This window comes from Bombina bombina, chromosome 1 (genome assembly GCF_027579735.1).
Source record: "Bombina bombina isolate aBomBom1 chromosome 1, aBomBom1.pri, whole genome shotgun sequence".
In the NCBI taxonomy this organism is placed as follows: domain Eukaryota; kingdom Metazoa; phylum Chordata; class Amphibia; order Anura; family Bombinatoridae; genus Bombina; species Bombina bombina.
The window spans coordinates 567,470,181-567,491,465 of record NC_069499.1 but is presented as its reverse complement, the minus strand read 5'-3'; the positions used below and the strand labels follow the sequence as shown (position 1 = coordinate 567,491,465).

General features: G+C 38.7%; 1 protein-coding gene across 1 annotated transcript in view; it reads right to left on the bottom strand.

Annotated features, from left to right (window-relative positions):
• Positions 1-21,285, bottom strand: part of UNC80 (unc-80 homolog, NALCN channel complex subunit) — a 353,943-nt gene that overhangs the window by 235,961 nt on the left and 96,697 nt on the right. The window contains exon 28 of the mRNA XM_053713382.1: positions 19,377-19,542. Within this exon, the coding sequence (XP_053569357.1) occupies positions 19,377-19,542 (166 nt within the window). The remainder of the gene's footprint in view (positions 1-19,376; positions 19,543-21,285) is intronic.

Below are 21,285 nucleotides of genomic sequence, written 5' to 3'. Positions count from 1 at the left end.
TTGACTAAAGCAACTCCTGGACCAGAATTCTAATATATAGATGGCTATCACTGTTTATAGGTATGTAACCTTTGAAAATGTTAGTAGTGATATGCAGACATGTTTACAGTAAATAGCATTTTAATCTATTGATTAGCCAAACTAATCCTCAGAAAAAAGGGAATCACAGTTGTCTTTGAAAATTTAGTATCAACCGTTCCACTATGGGGAAGAGAGTATTACTCCCAATAATTGATTACATCATGCACCCTGTTGTACCCTTGAGGGATCCTAGTCCCCAGAGTAAAGATCCAATAGTTATATCCCCACCACTTCTAGGGATTGACCATCAACTTAAGTGTTGAGTTATCATTGTGGTAGTTGATAATGAAATGTTTTGCTAAGTCAGAACTATGCTTGGATCTTTTAATATCTAATAGATGCTGATGGATCCTCTCTCTTACTTCATGGGTAGTACATCCTACATACTGCTTGTTATTGCAGCTACACCAAATAAGGTAAACAGCATTTTTGCACCTGCAGTTTACACAGGATTCCACAGAATACTCATTGCCCGTTGTGGAAATCACAAAGTTGGCCTTTCCTTCAATGTAGCTGCAAGGAATACAGGGTCACTAACCGCATTTGTACATGCCCCTATTTTCAAGCCACACACTCCCTTTGTTTTTTTGTGCGTAATTCGCTGGGTGATAGAATATTCCCTATGGTTGTGCCTCTCCGATAGGAGAACCGGCAACCTCGTTCGACTACATTACGTAACTGGTCATCTGCAGTTAACATTTGTAAGTGCTTACGTATGACTTTGGACACCTGCTCGTAATCAGTGGAATATTGAGTGACAAAGGTAATGGGCTGTGTGGCCTTTTCTATTCTCCTATTCCTCTCAGCATCTTTTAAAAACATAATTTATGCTTACCTGATAAATTCCTTTCTTCTGTAGTGTGATCAGTCCACGGGTCATCATTACTTCTGGGATATTAACTCCTCCCCAACAGGAAGTGCAAGAGGATTCACCCAGCAGAGCTGCATATAGCTCCTCCCCTCTACGTCACTCCCAGTCATTCGACCAAGGACCAACGAGAAAGGAAAAGCCAAGGGTGAAGTGGTGACTGGAGTATAAATTAAAAAATATTACCTGCCTTAAAACAGGGCGGGCCGTGGACTGATCACACTACAGAAGAAAGGAATTTATCAGGTAAGCATAAATTATGTTTTCTTCTGTTAAGTGTGATCAGTCCACGGGTCATCATTACTTCTGGGATACCTATACCAAAGCAAAAGTACACGGATGACGGGAGGGATAGGCAGGCTCTTTATACAGAAGGAACCACTGCCTGAAGAACCTTTCTCCCAAAAATAGCCTCCGATGAAGCAAAAGTGTCAAATTTGTAAAATTTGGAAAAAGTATGAAGCGAAGACCAAGTTGCAGCCTTGCAAATCTGTTCAACAGAGGCCTCATTCTTAAAGGTCCAAGTAGAAGCCACAGCTCTAGTGGAATGAGCTGTAATCCTTTCAGGAGGCTGCTGTCCAGCAGTCTCATAAGCTAAACGAATTATGCTACGAAGCCAAAAAGAAAGAGAGGTAGCAGAAGCTTTTTGACCTCTCCTCTGCCCAGAGTAAACGACAAACAGAGAAGACGTTTGTCGAAATTCCTTAGTTGCCTGTAAGTAAAATTTTAGAGCACGGACTACATCCAGGTTGTGCAGTAGACGTTCCTTCTTCGAAGAAGGATTTGGGCATAAAGAAGGAACAACAATCTCTTGATTGATATTCCTGTTAGTAACTACCTTAGGTAAGAACCCAGGTTTAGTACGCAGAACTACCTTATCCGAATGAAAAATCAAATAAGGAGAATCACAATGTAAGGCTGATAACTCAGAGACTCTTCGAGCCGAGGAAATAGCCATTAAAAATAGAACTTTCCAAGATAACAACTTTATATCAATGGAATGAAGGGGTTCAAATGGAACGCCCTGTAAAACATTAAGAACAAGGTTTAAACTCCATGGTGGAGCAACCGTTTTAAACACAGGCTTAATCCTGGCCAAAGCCTGACAAAAAGCCTGGACGTCAGGAATTTCTGACAGACGTTTGTGTAACAGAATGGACAGAGCTGAGATCTGTCCCTTTAATGAACTAGCGGATAAACCCTTTTCTAAACCTTCTTGTAGAAAAGACAATATCCTAGGAATCCTAACCTTACTCCAAGAGTAACCTTTGGATTCACACCAATATAGGTATTTACGCCATATCTTATGGTAAATCTTTCTGGTAACAGGTTTCCTAGCCTGTATTAAGGTATCAATAACTGACTCAGAAAACCCACGTCTTGATAAAATCAAGCGTTCAATTTCCAAGCAGTCAGCTTCAGAGAAGTTAGACTTTGATGTTTGAAGGGACCCTGAATCAGAAGGTCCTGTTTCAGAGGTAGAGACCAAGGTGGACAGGATGACATGTCCACCAGATCTGCATACCAAGTCCTGCGTGGCCACGCAGGTGCTATTAGAATCACTGATGCTCTCTCTTGTTTGATTCTGGCAATCAATCGAGGAAGCATCGGGAAGGGTGGAAACACGTAAGCCATCCTGAAGTCCCAAGGTGCTGTCAGGGCATCTATCAGGACTGCTTCTGGATCCCTGGGTCTGGACCCGTAACGAGGAAGCTTGGCGTTCTGTCGAGACGCCATGAGATCTATCTCCGGTTTGCCCCAACGTCGAAGTATTTGGGCAAAGACCTCCGGATGAAGTTCCCACTCCCCTGGATGAAAAGTCTGACGACTTAAGAAATCCGCCTCCCAGTTCTCCACTCCCGGGATGTGGATTGCTGACAGGTGGCAAGAGTGAGACTCTGCCCAGCGAATTATCTTTGATACTTCCATCATAGCTAGGGAGCTTCGTGTCCCTCCCTGATGGTTGATGTAAGCTACAGTCGTGATGTTGTCCGACTGAAACCTGATGAAACCCCGCGTTGTCAACTGGGGCCAAGCCAGGAGGGCATTGAGAACTGCTCTCAATTCCAGAATGTTTATTGGCAGGAGACTCTCCTCCTGACTCCATTGTCCCTGAGCTTTCAGAGAATTCCAGACGGCACCCCAACCTAGAAGGCTGGCGTCTGTTGTTACAATTGTCCAGTCTGGTCTGCTGAATGGCATCCCCCTGGACAGATGTGGCCGAGAAAGCCACCAAAGAAGAGAATTTCTGGTCTCTTGATCCAGATTCAGAGAAGGGGATAAGTCTGAGTAATCCCCATTCCACTGACTTAGCATGCACAGTTGCAGTGGTCTGAGGTGTAGGCGAGCAAAGGGTACTATGTCCATTGCCGCTACCATTAAGCCAATTACCTCCATGCATTGAGCCACTGACGGGTGTTGAATGGAATGAAGGGTGCGGCAAGCACTTTGAAGTCTTGTTAACCTGTCCTCTGTCAGGTAAATCTTCATTTTTACAGAATCTATAAGAGTCCCCAGGAAGGGAACTCTTGTGAGTGGAACGAGTGAACTTTTCTTTTCGTTCACCTTCCATCCATGTGACCTTAGAAATGCCAGTACTAACTCTGTATGAGATTTGGCAGTTTGAAAGCTTGAAGCTTGTATCAGTATGTCGTCTGGGTACGGAGCTACTGAAATTCCTCGCGGTCTTAGTACCGCCAGAAGAGTGCCCAGAACCTTTGTGAAGATTCTTGGAGCCGTAGCCAATCCGAATGGAAGAGCTACAAATTGGTAATGCCTGTCTAGAAAGGCAAACCTTAGATACCGGTAATGATTTCTGTGAATCGGTATGTGAAGGTAAGCATCCTTTAAATCCACTGTGGTCATGTACTGACCCTCTTGGATCATGGGCAAAATTGTTCGAATAGTTTCCATCTTGAACGATGGAACTCTTAGAAATTTGTTTAGGATCTTTAAGTCCAGGATTGGTCTGAAAGTTCCCTCTTTTTTGGGAACCACAAACAGATTTGAGTAAAACCCCTGTCCCTGTTCCGATCGTGGAACTGGGTGGATTACTCCCATTAACAAGAGCTCTTGTACGCAGCGTAGAAACGCCTCTTTCTTTGTCTGGATTGTTGACAACCTTGACAGATGAAATCTCTCTCTTGGAGGAGAGGATTTGAAGTCCAGAAGGTATCCCTGAGATATTATTTCTAGCGCCCAGGGATCCTGGACATCTCTTGCCCAAGCCTGGGCGAAGAGAGAAAGCCTGCCCCCCACTAGATCCGATCCCGGATCGGGGGCCCTCAATTCATGACGTTTTAGGGGCAGCAGTAGGTTTCCTGGTCTGCTTGCCCTTGTTCCAGGACTGGTTAGGTTTCCAGCCTTGTCTGTAGCGAGCAACAGCTCCTTCCTGTTTTGGTGCAGAGGAAGTTGATGCTGCTCCTGCTTTGAAATTACGAAAGGAACGAAAATTAGACTGTCTAGTCTTAGTTTTGGCTTTGTCCTGAGGCAGGGCATGGCCTTTACCTCCTGTAATGTCAGCGATAATCTCTTTCAACCCGGGCCCGAATAAGGTCTGCCCTTTGAAAGGTATATTAAGCAATTTAGACTTAGAAGTAACATCAGCTGACCAGGATTTTAGCCACAGCGCCCTGCGTGCCTGAATGGCGAATCCTGAATTCTTCGCCGTAAGTTTAGTTAGATGTACTACGGCCTCCGAAATGAATGAATTAGCTAGTTTAAGGACTCTAAGCCTGTCCGTAATGTCGTCCAGAGTAGCTGAACTAATGTTCTCTTCCAGAGACTCAATCCAGAACGCCGCTGCAGCCGTGATCGGCGCAATGCATGCAAGGGGTTGCAATATAAAACCTTGTTGAACAAACATCTTCTTAAGGTAACCCTCTAATTTTTTATCCATTGGATCTGAAAAGGCACAGCTATCCTCCACCGGGATAGTGGTACGCTTAGCTAAAGTAGAAACTGCTCCCTCTACCTTAGGGACCGTTTGCCATAAGTCCCGTGTGGTGGCGTCTATTGGAAACATTTTTCTAAATATCGGAGGGGGTGAGAACGGCACACCGGGTCTATCCCACTCCTTAGAAACAATTTCAGTAATTCTCTTAGGTATAGGAAAAACCTCAGTACTCGTCGGTACCGCAAAATATTTATCCAACCTACACATTTTCTCTGGTATTGCAACTGTGTTACAATCATTCAGAGCCGCTAACACCTCCCCTAGTAATACACGGAGGTTTTCCAGTTTAAATTTAAAATTTGAAATATCTGAATCCAGTCTGTTTGGATCAGAACCGTCACCCACAGAATGAAGTTCTCCGTCCTCATGTTCTGCAACCTGTGACGCAGTATCTGACATGGCCCTAATATTATCAGCGCACTCTGTTCTCACCCCAGAGTGATCACGCTTACCCCTTAGTTCTGGTAATTTAGCCAAAACTTCAGTCATAACAGAAGCCATATCCTGTAATGTGATTTGTAATGGCCGGCCAGATGTACTCGGCGCTATAATATCACGCACCTCCCGAGCGGGAGATGCAGGTACTGGCACGTGAGGCGAGTTAGTCGGCATAACTCTCCCCTCGTTGTTTGGTGAAATTTGTTCAATTTGTACAGATTGACTTTTATTTAAAGTAGCATCAATACAGTTAGTACATAAATTTCTATTGGGCTCCACTTTGGCATTGCAACAAATGACACAGGTATCATCCTCTGAATCAGACATGTTTAACACACTAGCAAATAAACTTGCAACTTGGAATACAATTCAATTAAAAACGTACTGTGCCTTTAAGAAGCACAGAAAATCTATGACAGTTGAAAATTAATAAATTGAAACAGTTATAGCCTCAATCCTTGTAAACAACACAACTTTAGCAAAGGTTTATCCCAATAGCAAAGATAACAAATTCTGAAAGCAGGAAACAATTACAGAATAAACGTTTTTTTTATCACAGTCAACTATAATTCTCACAGCTCTGCTGAGAGAAATTACCTCCCTCAAAATAAGTTTGAAGACCCCTGAGTTCTGTAGAGATGAACCGGATCATGCAGGAAATACAATGAGCTGCTGACTGAAAAAACTGATGCATAGAAAAGGCGCCAAAACCGCCCCTCCCCCTCACACACAGCAGTGAGGGAGAACAGAAACTGACAGAAAAAAACAGATTTAAGCAACTGCCAAGTGGAAAAATGGTGCCCAAACATTTATTCACTCAGTACCTCAGCAAATGAAAACGATTTTACATTCCAGCAAAAACGTTAAACATAATTTCTAGTTATTAAACAGCTTTATGTACTTCTTACAGTGTAATTCTCTGAAGTGTAAAGTATACATACATGACATTATATCGGTATGGCAGGATTTTCTCATCAATTCCATTGTCAGAAAATAAAAGCTGCTACATACCTCTATGCAGATTCATCTGCCCGCTGTCCCCTGATCTGAAGATTACCTCTCCTCAGATGGCCGAGAAACAGCAATATGATCTTAACTACTCCGGCTAAAATCATAGCAAAAACTCTGGTAGATTCTTCTTCAAACTCTGCCAGAGAGGTAATAACACACTCCGGTGCTATTTTAAAATAACAAACTTTTGATTGAAGATATAAAACTAAGTATAATCACCATAGCCCTCTCACACCTCCTATCTAGTCGTTGGGTGCAAGAGAATGACTGGGAGTGACGTAGAGGGGAGGAGCTATATGCAGCTCTGCTGGGTGAATCCTCTTGCACTTCCTGTTGGGGAGGAGTTAATATCCCAGAAGTAATGATGACCCGTGGACTGATCACACTTAACAGAAGAAAGGATATTTCTATCCATATCATCTACTTGTCATGCCGCACGGTTGCTAGGGGCGCGGCGTCCTCTCCATACTCGTTACCTAGGGCTGTGTCAGCTCAGTATGTTTGCGGCGCTGACGTCATCACCACATGCTCCTGATGCCGGCCGGTCTCTTGGCGCCTTTCCAAAGGTATGTAAACGGGCAGCAAACGACCTGTCACTGCCCAAGTATAGGTGCTACTTCGTGAGCTCCTGGGAGTGACAGATCGTTTGCTGGATTATACCTTGTTGCCGAATCCCTGCCTGTCTCACTACGCTAACTGGTTAACCCCTAATCTGCTGGACTGATATTTGTTACTGAACCCTGCCTGTCTCACTACGCTAATTAGTTAACCCCTAATCTGCTAGACTGATACTTGTTACTGAACCCTGCCTGTCTTACTACGCTAACTGGTTAACCTCTAATCTGCTGGACTGATACCTTGTTACTGAACCCTGCCTGTCTTACTACGCTACCTGGTTAACCCCTAATTTGCTGGACTGATACTTTGTTGCCGAAACCTTGCCTGTCTTACTACGCTACCTGGTTATCCCCTGAGCTACTGGTCTTATACATTGTTGCTTCCCCGTCTCACTACGTCTTCTGTTTAACCCCTAAATTGCTGGACTACTTTTCTGTTGCCGTATCCTGTCCTCCTAATTTGCCTTGTGCTGTCCTGCCTGTGGTGAGTGCCGCTCTCCTCATTTTCCTGATATTCTCTGCTCTGGGATATTCCCTATCTTTCTGACTCGGCGCCGGGATAACAAGACTACTGGCCGAGTTCGGTCTGATAGAGGAGTATCCCACGAGCCTCACACTACCTCAGTTTTAGCTCTCATAATAGTCTCTCTATTGTAACCTTTAGCTTGCAACCTGTTAACTAGATCCAAACATTTTTTTTCACAGTCAGACTTGTCGGAGCAGTTTCGCTTAGTATGGATGAACTGACCCTTCGCTATTGAGTAGGGTACCCTCTTGGGGTGGCAACTTCTGGCATGCAGCAGAGTGTTGCCAGATATAGGCTTCCTGTAAATGGTTGAATCAACTGAGTGGGTGGTAATATCTGCAATCAATGTCGCATCTAGATAATGATTTTTTGTTGCATCAAATTCAAAAGTAAACTTTAACCCCCATGGATTTATATTCAAAAATTCAACAAAATTAACTGCTCGTTCTCTTCCTCCCATCCACACAAAAATGAGATCATCTATAAACCGATGATATATTTTGATATCCTTATAAAAAGGGTTGCCCTCTCCATAAATGTGGGTAGCCTCCCACTAGCCCATTACCAAATTTGCACAAATGTGTTACTGATAGCAAATAATCTGTAAACTCTGTTGAATAGTTAGTCATGGTGGTTGAAGAATGCCTGATCGCCTCCATCCCCATATTGTGTGGTATAGACGAATAGAGGGATACCACATCTGTAGTAAGCCAACCAAAGCTTTTATTCCAATCCAGATTCTCTATTTTCTGCAGTAAATGCTTAGTGTCCCTTAGGTAGCTAAATAACTTCAGCACAAGGGGTTGAAGAATACTTTCGACCACAATTGGTCTCCCCTTTACTGACTCAATGGACTTGTGTACCTTAGGGAGTACATGGAATATGGGGGTCACTGGGTTCTTGACCATCAGAAAATCGAATGTGTTGTGATCAATATGGCCTAAATAAAGCCCCTCATCAAGTAAATATGCTAATTCTGTTTGAAATCTACGAGTAGGGTTACCAGGTAATACTCTGTAATCCTCACCTTTACTTATTTGTCTTAAAATTTCACTTCGGTAGGAGTTGACATCCCAAACCACTACGCTTCCTCCCTTATCGGTTGCCTTAATCACTAGATCCTCATTCTTTTTTAGAGAGTCTAGGGCAACCCTCTCCTCTTTAGACAAGTTGGGAAAATCTTTTTGTTGTTGTGTAGACAATTTGATTAAATATGCTTCAATTCTCCTTTGAAAGTTGACTAAAATGTCCCCTCTACTCTGAACGGGATAAAAGACTGATTTCGGTCTGAAACCAGTATGAGAATTAATCGTGCCCTGTTCTAAGGTGCTTTCCTGTTCCAAAAGACCCAGAGTATGCAATTCTCTTTCCTCTAAAAAATCCAAATAAAGATCATTAGTGCAAACTTTCGGAAGCTCACTCATATCAGGAGTCGTATCCAAACTACCTTCAGTAGAATAATGTTTTCTCAGGGTAAACTGTCTGATAAGTTTGTTCACGTCAACAAGAGTTTCAAACGAGTTGAACCTTGTCGATGGAACAAAACCCAAACCAAAGCTTAGGAGTCTCCTTTCAATATCACTCAAAACATACTTGGTCAAATTTATGACATTATTACTCAATTCTACTGATGATATTTGCTCTGCGTGTGGTCCTTGCTTGCCTCTGGGGGTATCTTGGCTGATTCATTTTTAGTATGGTTCCGCTTTCTGCCGCCCCCCTCCTACTTTTGTGGGGTTTCCTGAGGGGAGCTGAAAAACCTGGTTTATCTCCACTGAATCCCTATCCAAGTTTGCAGACATGGCATCCTGTGTAGTTATACCTGAGTATTTAGTACCTGTGTTCAGATTGGCAACTGATGTTTCAGATCCCTTGCTAAATGCAACTGTCTTCTTTGGTTGACGTTGGGACTTGAGTATAGATTTAACTGTGTTATCTACACTTTCCTGTATGACCCTCTCTGATGATTCATTATCTGTATGATCTGAATTGTCTCCTGAGTCTGTGTTCCCTGACATATTGGCATCTAAAGTGCATGTATTATTCTTATTATTCCTCCGTCCAGTGTTTCTATTTCTAGATCTACTTCTAGATATTTTTTGCCAGATGTAGACCCTATCCTGATTAAATCTGACACGTCCCTTGCACATTTCTCCTGCTTATTTCTAATTAAATAATTTTTAAGTGCTGCAATTAGTGTCTTTTAAGATTGTCATATTCCTTATATTTGGATTCAAGTTTACATAAATCAAGATCTTTTTGTAGAGTTTCTATCTGTTCCCTGACTGTTCTAATCTGTTCATCCTTAAACTCTATAATCAGTTCCATTAATTTAAATGAGCAATCAGACAAGGTGTTGTTCCATTTCTCTATGAAGAACTTATCATCAGTGGTAAAAGTAGGAAATGTTCTAAGTCTTAACCCCCTAGGGATGATTCTTAAATGGATATAGCATTCCAACATCCACTTATCCCATTTTAGTTGTTCCATATTACTACAATTATCTCTGCTTTTGAGTTCTGCTAACTGCTTTGTCAATTGCGATCACTCTTGAGATTGATTGCCTTTGTTTCTGTTGGAGCTGAAGGCTTTTACCCACAAGTTGGAGGATGTATTGGGATCGGGCTTGAGCTGAGTTCACCGGTTTCTGTTTCTTTTTGACTACTATATATATATATATATATATATATATATATACATACACACACACACTATAGCCCTTTGCAGTCAAATACCTGGCCATATGCCATATATCTATCAACTCTTATAATTTTTATTATTAATATAGATAATTAAATATATAAATATAAATATTTTGTATTAATATTTATATTGATTATTTTGATCAGATAGTGTTTATATGAGTGTAACCATTTAATTTAATGTATTTATGCTGTGTTTTTGGTTCAACTTTTAATTTATCCCTAACCCTTTATGCAAGGTCTTCAGACGCGTTAACCTGACACAGTAAAATTCGATTGTGCTTGTGCGTTTACTTTCAACTTGTAATATGCGCTTAAATTAACGTTGCACAATATTTCAATACTGATTGAGCGCTGTTAGTGCGCCCCTTTTAATCTAGCCCACATTGTTTATTATCCTGGCAAAAAAGCAGTGCTAATTGAATGATAAAATATGTCTGTAACCTCAAAATGTTTTATACGACTGCTTGCAGCTTCTTGCTCATGGGATCTGTTAGTGGGGTATTATCCTCCGCCATCAAATGTTGCAAAAATGGATCATTAACTTGAGTTTCAAAAGGAAAACAGCTCCAAGGTATTATACTTCATAGAGTATTGGATAGCCAGATTAATTCTTCTTTAGTATTTTTTTAATGAAGTCAGCAAATCATAAGCAAAAGGAGAAAAAATTTAAAATATAGATATATCATATCGATAAAGTTTAGTCATTCCTACTCAAAACATAAAGTGTATTATAAATTCTAAGGGTCTCCCTCCATACTAGAAAATCTCATAAAAGATGCTGGAACTAGACTCCAAGTTTATAAAGAGGTTGTTATCAAGGTTTGTACAGTGAGTGACATCCTGCAAGGCCAGCTGAGCAGCGAGTGTATTGACCAGCTTTGTGAAAGCTGCCTAGACAACCAACATATAACTACTCAAACATGACATATATATCTGGGCACTTAAAGATGATAAAAAAATAAACACCACAAAATAAAAACCATAAAAAACAGAAGTCTCCATTTTTTATCTATATATCTATCTATCTATCTATCATTTATCACCTATCTATATTCCATAAGTAGGCTGTATTTAACAAGATTATAACAGGGAATACGCTGCAGATGGGCAGGAATCATATGTTTAGCTTCTGGCAAAATTCTGTGTAACCAAGCTAAATACCTTACAGATGTAGATAATTGCCATGCACTGTCATAAATAAAGAGCACATAGTATCAAGTAAATTTGGGAGTGATAAATGAAATAGGGTAGAGGAGTGAAAAAGAATATGGAATAACTCACATCCAAGCATGCTGTGGGAATCCTAAACACATTTAAGTCTACACAAGAATTCATCACTGTTTTCTGTCAATACAGTTCTTTAACATTCAGGAGTAAACATTTTTTTTAAATAACACAAAAAATAATCTTATAGATATGATCAGAAACCAACTAGCAAAGGGGCTTTATTTCAACATTTTTTTTTCTCTATGTGCAACAAATTCAATTATAAAGATAATAGTTCCAGCCCCTATATAAATCTGGGAAAATACAAAACAAAAAAAACCAAGTCACCAGCCCTGGTTTGAAAGGACAGGCACAGTTTAAGCATGATACTGTATATTAGAATATCTGCATATTCAGAAAGACTGGAGTCACTGACATTAGTCTACATCTATACAGGATCAAGCAGATTTTCATGCAGGGTGCATTTGTTTAGTTGTACTATGTACTGATTACATATTATTTAAACAAATCGGAATATTTTAAACAATAACTTGTATGAAAAACTTATTTTACTACTTTTTTGGTAACTTCATGTTTTGGTCAAGAGTATAATGCTCCAATTTAGCCTCACCAGAATGTGAGAAGGGGGAAAATTGTGGAATTATGTAACTTTTTTTCGTTGCACAAACGTACATATAATTTTAAGGCCTTATGAACTGACTTCATAAAAACACTGAATAGTTTTAAACTGATGGGATGTCTATATGTAATAGGTCTGCATTGGTTATAGCATTTGAATTGGTTCTCCTTAAAAAAATAACCAAAACAATACAAAAACAAAAGCACAGTATATCACATTGTTGTTTATACCAACCGTTACCTTAAACTAAATTCATGACATACTGGCAGATGAGTGTACGAAATATATGAACAAATACTACTGCTGCATGCGACAACCCAATCAGAAAAAAGGAAAGCATATATAGCAGTTGCATAAGCCATATCATTTTCACCTTAAGTGTCATGTTTTCTATTAAAATTCAAGTTATATTCTTAATTTATATTAAACCAATTATCTTAAAAGCAAAAATACTTGTAAATGAAATAAAAAAGTCTAAACCTTCGATGATGCTTAGTTTAAGGCAAGGACTAGTTGGTGGTATAAACATAACATATAAATGCCAGATGATATGTAAACACTCTTTTCATTTTTACCTGAGATGAAAAGTCCAGCACTTATTTCATTTGAATTCTATATAATAATACTTTTTTCTTTTGTAATGCTACCATTCCAAATAATAGCTATTTAAAGTAGTATAAGAGCATTTTTTTTTACTTACCATTAATATCTCTCTATATCTCTCTCTCTATCTCTCTCACTCTTTCAATAAGACATAATGATGGGTCACAGAATATTAGCAATACACACCATAGCTGAGAACAAAGGTGTCATATGACACAGTACAGTCAATTGAAGTCAAATTTCTGGACATGAGAAAATTGTCAGCATGTAGGGTACCCTGAATGACTGCAGTTCAGAAGAGACAGCAGATAAAGAGCTCACAAGAGCTTCTGAGAAGAATTCTGATGACTTCTATGGGAGATTTGTCACCATGAATCCAAACAAGTGCTGGGAAGATTATGGCATCTATGTTTAGCAATGCAGAGGGACTTTTAATCATTGACTTCATCAAGGAGAAAACCATAACATTGAGAAGCATGGAGAGACCATAACTGGTTGCTACTATGGCAATTTGAGTCAGAAAGTGCTTTTCCACCAAGACAATATTCTCAAAGTCCTTTATCTCCATGGCTGTCATTGGTCAATCTGGATTCCAGTGACAGTATCATCCCCTATATTCATCAGACCTTTTCCCCACTGACTATTCAACAGATCTCTTGTGAAGAACACGATTTTGTAAGCGATAATTAAGTGATGGCAGTTGTTTCAGAATGATGGGACAGTCAAAAACAAATGTCTTTTCTTCAATGCATAAACATGTCAACATCTTTGTGGAAGTGTGTTTGGCTAAAGGGGAGTTACATTAATACTAAACAAAATATTTCTTGTGTCTAAATGTTTTCTTTCTATGACAGGATGAGGACGTATTGATCTACACTCATATATTTTTGGACAATATGGGTACCATGGTAAAAACAGAAAAGATTATTTTCACTGTAAAAATAAAATAATTTATTAAAGGGATACTGAACCCAATTTATTTATTTTGTGATTCAGATAGAGCATGCAATTTTAAGCAACTTTCTAATTTACTCCTATTATCAATTTGTATTCGTTCTCTTGCTATCTTTATATAAAAAAAGAAGGCATCTAAGCTTTTTTCTTGGTTCAAAACTCTGGACAGCAGTTTTTGATTGGTGGATGAATTTATCCACCAATCAGCAAGGACAACCAAGGTTGTTCACCAAAAATGGGCCAGCATCTAAATTTACATTCTTGCATTTCAAATAAAGATTCCAAGAGAATGAAGAAAAATTGATAATAGGAGTAAATTAGAAAGTTGCTTAAAATGTCATGCTCTATCTGAATCACGAAAGAAAAAATTTGGGTTCAGTGTCCCTTTAAGATCATTTTTGGACCTCACATCAGGACCCAGAATACGTGTAGGTTAATACCAGAGATCATTTACACACAGGTAACTTTCTAATATATATTTTTTTTTATTAGAGGTAATATCTAGTTTATGGTCTTTTTAGACCTCTACTCCTCTTCACAAGCTAAGATGCTTTTATATTTTGCTCTATCTAATGTATTATCTATGTTTCGGGTAAGTCAGAACCCTCAAATGCAAGGATACTGTATCTCCAATATACTGATTTTAACAGTAGCCTCTTGCTTAAACTACAAACACTGCATTCAAATGTAACAACTGCCAAAAAAAGATGTTGAAAATACAATCTTACTAAACAGGTTTTATAAAGGAACCATCTGAGCTTATTTTTTTTCTCATTATAAGAATGTCATCAAATAATTAAACCTTTAGCCATGGGTGTTGTGACGTAACCATGTAAGAAAAACCGCCACAGAGTTAAATGCTATACAATATGTTATTTACATTGTTCTTTTTGGTCCCCCCTGTAATTCATTTCTCAAACACTATAAAATATTTTACTCTATAATGTGATTCTGATATCATCACTAGAACAGGAAGAAAAAATAAAATGATGGTTCTCTGCTTAAAATAATCCCAGGCAGCGTCACATGCAGAGGTGGTTAGAGAGCACTAGTACTAAGCCTACTTGACAAATCTGTTCTGTATATTTCATTATATCTTTATTGCAAAACACTGGCATAAAGACATAAAAGCAAACTGTGCCTATTATTATTATATTCATTATTAGAATTCCTAGTTGCTGAGATTCTCTAGCAACCGTCCATTTTGCATTCTATCAGTTGTACACTGTAGTTTTTGTAACCTACGAGTGAGTACATTAATGTTGCATTCCAATGGAATTCTCATTTTATTTTGGGTTGTAGGTTTGTGGTGCCTATACACATAAAGCACTAGGTGTCTCCCTTATAGTAGAACCATCTCTGTCCAGATGACGAATAATCTGTACTGCAAAATGTAGTGATCATGTACACTTCAATTCTGATGATAAACTACAATAAATTACAGTGCACAATTGGAAATTCTGTGAGCTAAAATAATAATAATAATAATAATAATAATAATATGCTTTTATACTAATTTATTCACCCTTTATTGGATACATGTATCTTGTAGAAGGTAATGGCAACAAAAAAGGAGTGTCCAAAATCGCACTTGTTTCTCCAATATAACATCCCACTTCACATGCAGCGCAATGTATCATGTATACCACATTTGCAGATAAACATGATATACATATATTGGAGAAACAAGCCAAAAACTGCACCATCGGATGAACTTACACAGACACTCAATCAAAAACCACTGTGAAACAAAATACTGTACCCCTGTTGGTCACCATTTCACCCAACCTGACCACTCTATCCAAAACCTCAAAATCAAGATTCTCAGAGACAACTTCAAAAACACCATGGAAAGAAAAAGCTTTGAAATGAAAATGATAGTGCACTTCAACTTGTTAAATTCTGGACTAAATGTGGACTTGTTTTTTTAACCCATTATCAAATTACATTGTATATTCCTAACTCTCTATGCATAGATACACAGGTAAGCCTATGTCCTTTGTCATTATTATTATTCCCCTTTTTTTTCTTTCTTTCTTTCCTTTCTCTTTTTTCCCCCCTGTATACCTAATTTTAAATCTTTATGCATATTGATTCTTTGTTGATATATAACTTTATGTCAGTATATGCATTGTGTATAACCATATATTTCCCCTGTCTGTTATCCTTTACTGGCACTGTCTGCCTGAACCCCCTCATGATTTTTACGACCCTCCTCCCCCTGCATTCAGACCTCTGTAACACTTTCTGTCTTTTTAGCCATCCTATGTTTTAAGATATAATCTGTAAATTCCATCAAATTGGTCAGTATTGCTTCAGACTTGAAAAAGGAAGACATTCTTCTGAAAGCTTGTCATCTTATAAATGTATAGTTAGTCCAATAAAAAATTATCATTGCTCAATGCAATACTCTTGTTATTTTGAGATATATATATATATATACACATATGTATTTAAGTTTTTATATGTGTATATACAGTATGTGTGTACACACATATAAACACACACACACACAGATATATATATATATATACACACATATACATATTTAGACATGTATATGTATGTATCTCTTTGTTAATGCCCTTTGCCTGTGACATTGTATCTTTGAGTCCTTATAACTTTTTGTGCACTTTTAAAAAAAATTTTTTTATTTATTAGATAGTGTTATTATGAGTGTAAGTATACTTTTAAATGTATTTTTGATGTGTTTTGTAAAACGTTTATGTTTCGCAAAACAGTTAACCAGAACTCTGAGGACGCCTGACACTAGTTAAGTTAATTTGCACTTAAGTGATCGGGTTTACTTTCAACTTGTAATATGAGTGCTACCCCTGACGGGCATACAGACATAATAACCCCTTTTCGCTTGTGTCTGACTGTTATCGCGCAACTCGTATTCTGGCCCAGTGTCGAGTTCATTTAACAACAGCCAGACGGACAAGGGCGGACATCTGTACCCCAGTCCGCTCGGCATTGTGGCTAGCAGGCTGTAATACGCTTTCCAAATTAATCATTGCTCAAGCCGCTGCTTGTGCAACACTGCCCCCTGCTTGCGCATGGCCAATCACGTGCAAACAGGGGCAGTCAATCATCCTGATCAGATAAGTTCGAGGGGATTGAGAAACACCACCTTAGAGTTGGCGTAGCAGGTTAAGATGCTTCTTAACTATCGGATCCTGCAGCTGAAGGCACTCCAAAGCTGCATTTGCAGCTTCTTAAATGGAACCCTGTATGTACACAAAAACACAAGAGTATTTCTATCTGACATGCATGAACTGGCTTACTAGCAGTAACACAGGCCATGCTGTGGACTAGATTGTGGGCATTAGGGCAGTCAAAGACATTTTCATTTTTACAGGCTAATATATAGTTTAAAATGGAATTAATCACTATTTCGGTAGTATTCAGAAATATAATTTTTATAGCATATAATTTTTATAGCATATAAATAAATAACAGTAATTAAATAAATATTATAAAGGGACAATAAACGCTACTAGAAATGCTTAATCATACATAGTAAATTATACTTTTGTTATTTATTTTGCCCCATTTTACTGTTATTTAACCCTGCATTGTATTTTGTCAAGCCTTAAAACAGGAAGAGCACATGGCATTCTTCAATGGCCTAAAACCTTGCCATGTATATCCCCAATTAGCAGTTTGATAGCTTATCTTTTCTGCTGAAGGCAAGCAATGAAGATTTCGACCAAGCCCTGTAATCTGCAGACTCATATCAATATTGGATATGTCAATTTGTTTGAAAAATACAGAAACATGTTGTGTTTACTGTTCTTTTAACTGGTTTTGACCAGTCTTACAATGTCACCAGCCAGTTTCCCTCTAAATAATACACATCCCTTAATGTAACCTCACAGGAGCTAGCATCTCAGGGCTGTTTTGGTATTGTCTGTAACTTTATCTAAAAGGGCAAAAAGTACAGAGATGAACTGAACAAATATTTCCTAAAATTGTAAACTCAAAACTTGCAAAAAGAAAATAAGGCCTAGATTACGAGTTGTGCGTTAGGGTTAAAAAGCAGCGTTAAGAAGTCCTAAATACCGTAAATCCACTTATTTCAATTGCGTATCCTATTTTTTCAATGGGACTTGCATAGCGCCGGTATTACGAGTCTGCCAAAAAGTGTACTTTTTTTTTACAGGTAAAAGAGCTGATTACTTTGGGACAATGCCCCGCAAAAGGCGCTTTTAAGGGCTATTTGTAATTTAGTGTAGGGTAGGTTTTTTTTTTATTTTGGGGGGCTTTGCTATTTTGTTAGGGGGATTAGAGTAGGTGTAATTAGTTTAAAAAATCTTGTAATTTCTTTATTATTTTCTGTAATTTAGTGTTTGTTTTTTTCGTATTTTAGATAATTTTATTTAATTGTAATTAATTTTATTTAATTTAGGTAATTAATTTAATTATAGTGTAGTGTTAGGTGTAATTGTAACTTAGGTTAGGTTTTATTTTACAGGTAAATTTGTCTTTATTTTAACTAGGTAGTTATTAAATAGTTAAAAACTATTTAATAACTATTGTACCTAGTTAAAATAAATACAAAGTTGCCTGTAAAATAAAAATAAACCCTAAGCTAGCTACAATGTAACTATTAGTTATATTGTAGCTAGCTTAGGGTTTATTTTATAGGTAAGTATTTAGTTTTTAATAGGAATAATTTATTTAATTGTAGTAATTTTATTTATATTTATTTAAATTATATTTAAGTTAGGGGGTGTTAGGGTTAGGTTTAGGGGTTAATAACTTTATTATAGTGGCGTTGACGATGGGGGCGGCAGATTAGGGGTTAATAAGTGTAGGTAGTTTGTGGCAACATAGGGGGCGACAGATTAGGGGTTAATAAATAAAATGTAGGTGTCAGCGATGTTGGGGGCAGCAGATTAGGGGTTCATAAGTATAATGTAGGTGGCGACGGTGTCCGGCACGGCAGATTAGGGGTTAATAATATAATGCAGGTGTCGGCGATGTCGGGGGCGGCAGATTAGGGGTTAATAAGTGTAATATTAGGGGTGTTTAGACTCGGGGTTCATGTTAGGGTGTTAGGTGTAGACATAACTTTTATTTCCCCATAGGAATCATTGGGGCTGCGTTAGGAGCTTTACACTGCATTTTTACAGGTGTTAGGGTGGAGCTAAATTTTGCTCTACACTCACTTTTTTGCGGCTAAAGCCGGGTTTGTAAAAACCCGTAATGCCAGCGTTGTCTGCAAGTGAGCGGTGAGCATAAACTGCTCGTTAGCACTGCACCCATGTTAACGCAAAACCCGTAATCTAGGCATAAGTCTTTGACGCAAGCTCCTTTATAAGCCAAAATACGTTTTAAAACTCCCATTTTCTTCCTGATCTGTTTTTGTGTTAAATTATACTATTTGATGCTATGCTTATGGTTACAATTAGCAGGAAAATACATCCTTCTTTGAAAGTATGTCTGACCTGGCAAGTTCATTTTATCAAATTAATGTGTATTGCTACAGATTATGTGGGCCCCTTCCCAATACTCTCTCAAATTAACTAGTAATACAGGTTCTTTCCTTCCATATTCAAATATCTTTTGGTTTCATTTTAGATCAGCAATAGGCTTGCCTTCTAATTCTACATTATAAAGAACAGTAATAAATACAACATTATAAGGGTTCTATATTTCTCATATTCCATAATATACAAGTCCAATGTAAAAATTAGACTGGACAGAGGTTATGAAGTGACTACTTGTCTTAATTATCCCTCTGTCAATGATTCAGTGCATTCCTACCTTTCTTCTCCTCACATCCAGTGTCTGATTTCAGAGTATGGCTGCTGCTATGTAGAGAGTCCTTAGCATCTTCATTCTCATCCAGGATTCCAGCAAAACTTATTTTCCTTTCATATCTATGACGGTCCATTTCTGGGTCCAATCGCAAGCGGCAAGTGTCAAGGTCCTGTGGGGCCATAGGGTAATGCAGAAAAAAGAGCATAGTGTTGGCTAGTGTTTCAGCAATTAAAAGTACAGCTAATATAGATTATTGCTAATTCAGTAAATGTGAAAGTTTCTTGCTGTTCCCCTAATAACTAGAAAGTAGAAATAAATCAAATAACAAATATAAATATTGTAGCATAATTAAGTATATTTCTTCTGATTGGCTCAGTAGTTGTAACCTTATCTGGAGTGACAATGTGCAACTTTGTCTATGTGTTTGACCCTTGAGCATTGGTTAAAAAAAAATAAGGGTTGATTCCAAGCTTTCTGATATCGACTCCCGATAACTCGGGTTTTGACTGATGTGGGAAGAATGTTTTTGAGTTATTACAATCCAAAATGGATTTGGAAACTAAAAGCCCACAGAAGCCGCAGACAGAAATCAACACAATCGAATACGATCGGGATTATTGACACCCCTGTAGAGTGCAGGTTTAAAAATGTTTCCTACATACATTTATTGTTAAATGTACCTCCTTTTCTTGGTATCCTATGTTAAAATGTAGCTAATTTCCATAAGAACATACCTAGGTAGGGTCAGGAGTGTGCATGCGCCTTGAGCACTGTATGTATAACATTGTTGCAAACACTGCTGTCATATAGTACTCAATACATTTCTATTCTCCAGAGCCTACCTATATATGCCTTTATGGAAGGTGAAGTCAATTTCATAACAGAAGTCTTTTAATGTAAACAGAATCTATAACACAGCACTGTAATCACTTACATATTTTATTTAGTCTATTAGAAACTTACGGCGAGATTCCGAGTTTTGCGGTAACAGGGGTGCGTTGCTAACGCTTAGTTTCAGCTCACCACTCACCTAAAGTAACGCTGGTATTACAGGTTTTTTTAAACCTGGCGTTAGCCACAAAAAGGTGAGCATAGAGCAGAATTTAGCTCCACATCTCACTGTAATACCAGCTTTGCTTACGGTAGCGGTAAGCTGGCTAAACGTGCTTGTGCACGATTTCCCCATAGGAAACAATGGGGCTGAGCTGGCTGAAAAAAACCTTACACCTGCAAAAAAGCAGCGTTCAGCTCCTAACGCAGCCCTATTGTTTCCTATGGGGAAATACTTTTTATGTCTGCACCTAACACCCTAACATGTACCCCAAGTCTAAACACCCCTAATCTTACACTTATTAACCCCTAATCTGCCGCCCACGACATCGACGACACCTAGATTATATATATTAACCCCTAATATGCCGCTCCGGACACCGCCGCCACCTACATTATCCCTATGAACCCCTAATCTGCTGCCCCCAACATCGCCAAACCCTACATTTTATTTATTAACCCCTAGTCTGCCCCCCCAACATCGCCGCAACCATAATAAATTAAAGTAATCAGCTCTTTTACCTGTAAAAAAAAAAGACAATACCCCCCAATATTAAAACCCACCACCCACACACCCAACCCTACTCTAAAACCCACCCAATCCCCCCTTAATAAAACCTAACACTACCCCCTTGAAGATCACCCTACCTTGAGACGTCTTCACCCAACCGGGCACAAGTGGACCTCCAGAGGGGCAGAAGTCTTCATCCGATCCGGCCAGAAGCGGATATCCAGACCGGCAGAAGTCTTCATCCAGGCGGCATCTTCTATCTTCTTCCATCCGGAGCGGGTCCATCTTGAAGACATCCGACGCGGAGCATCCTCTTCCTTCTTGATCCGACGACTGAATGAAGGTTCCTTT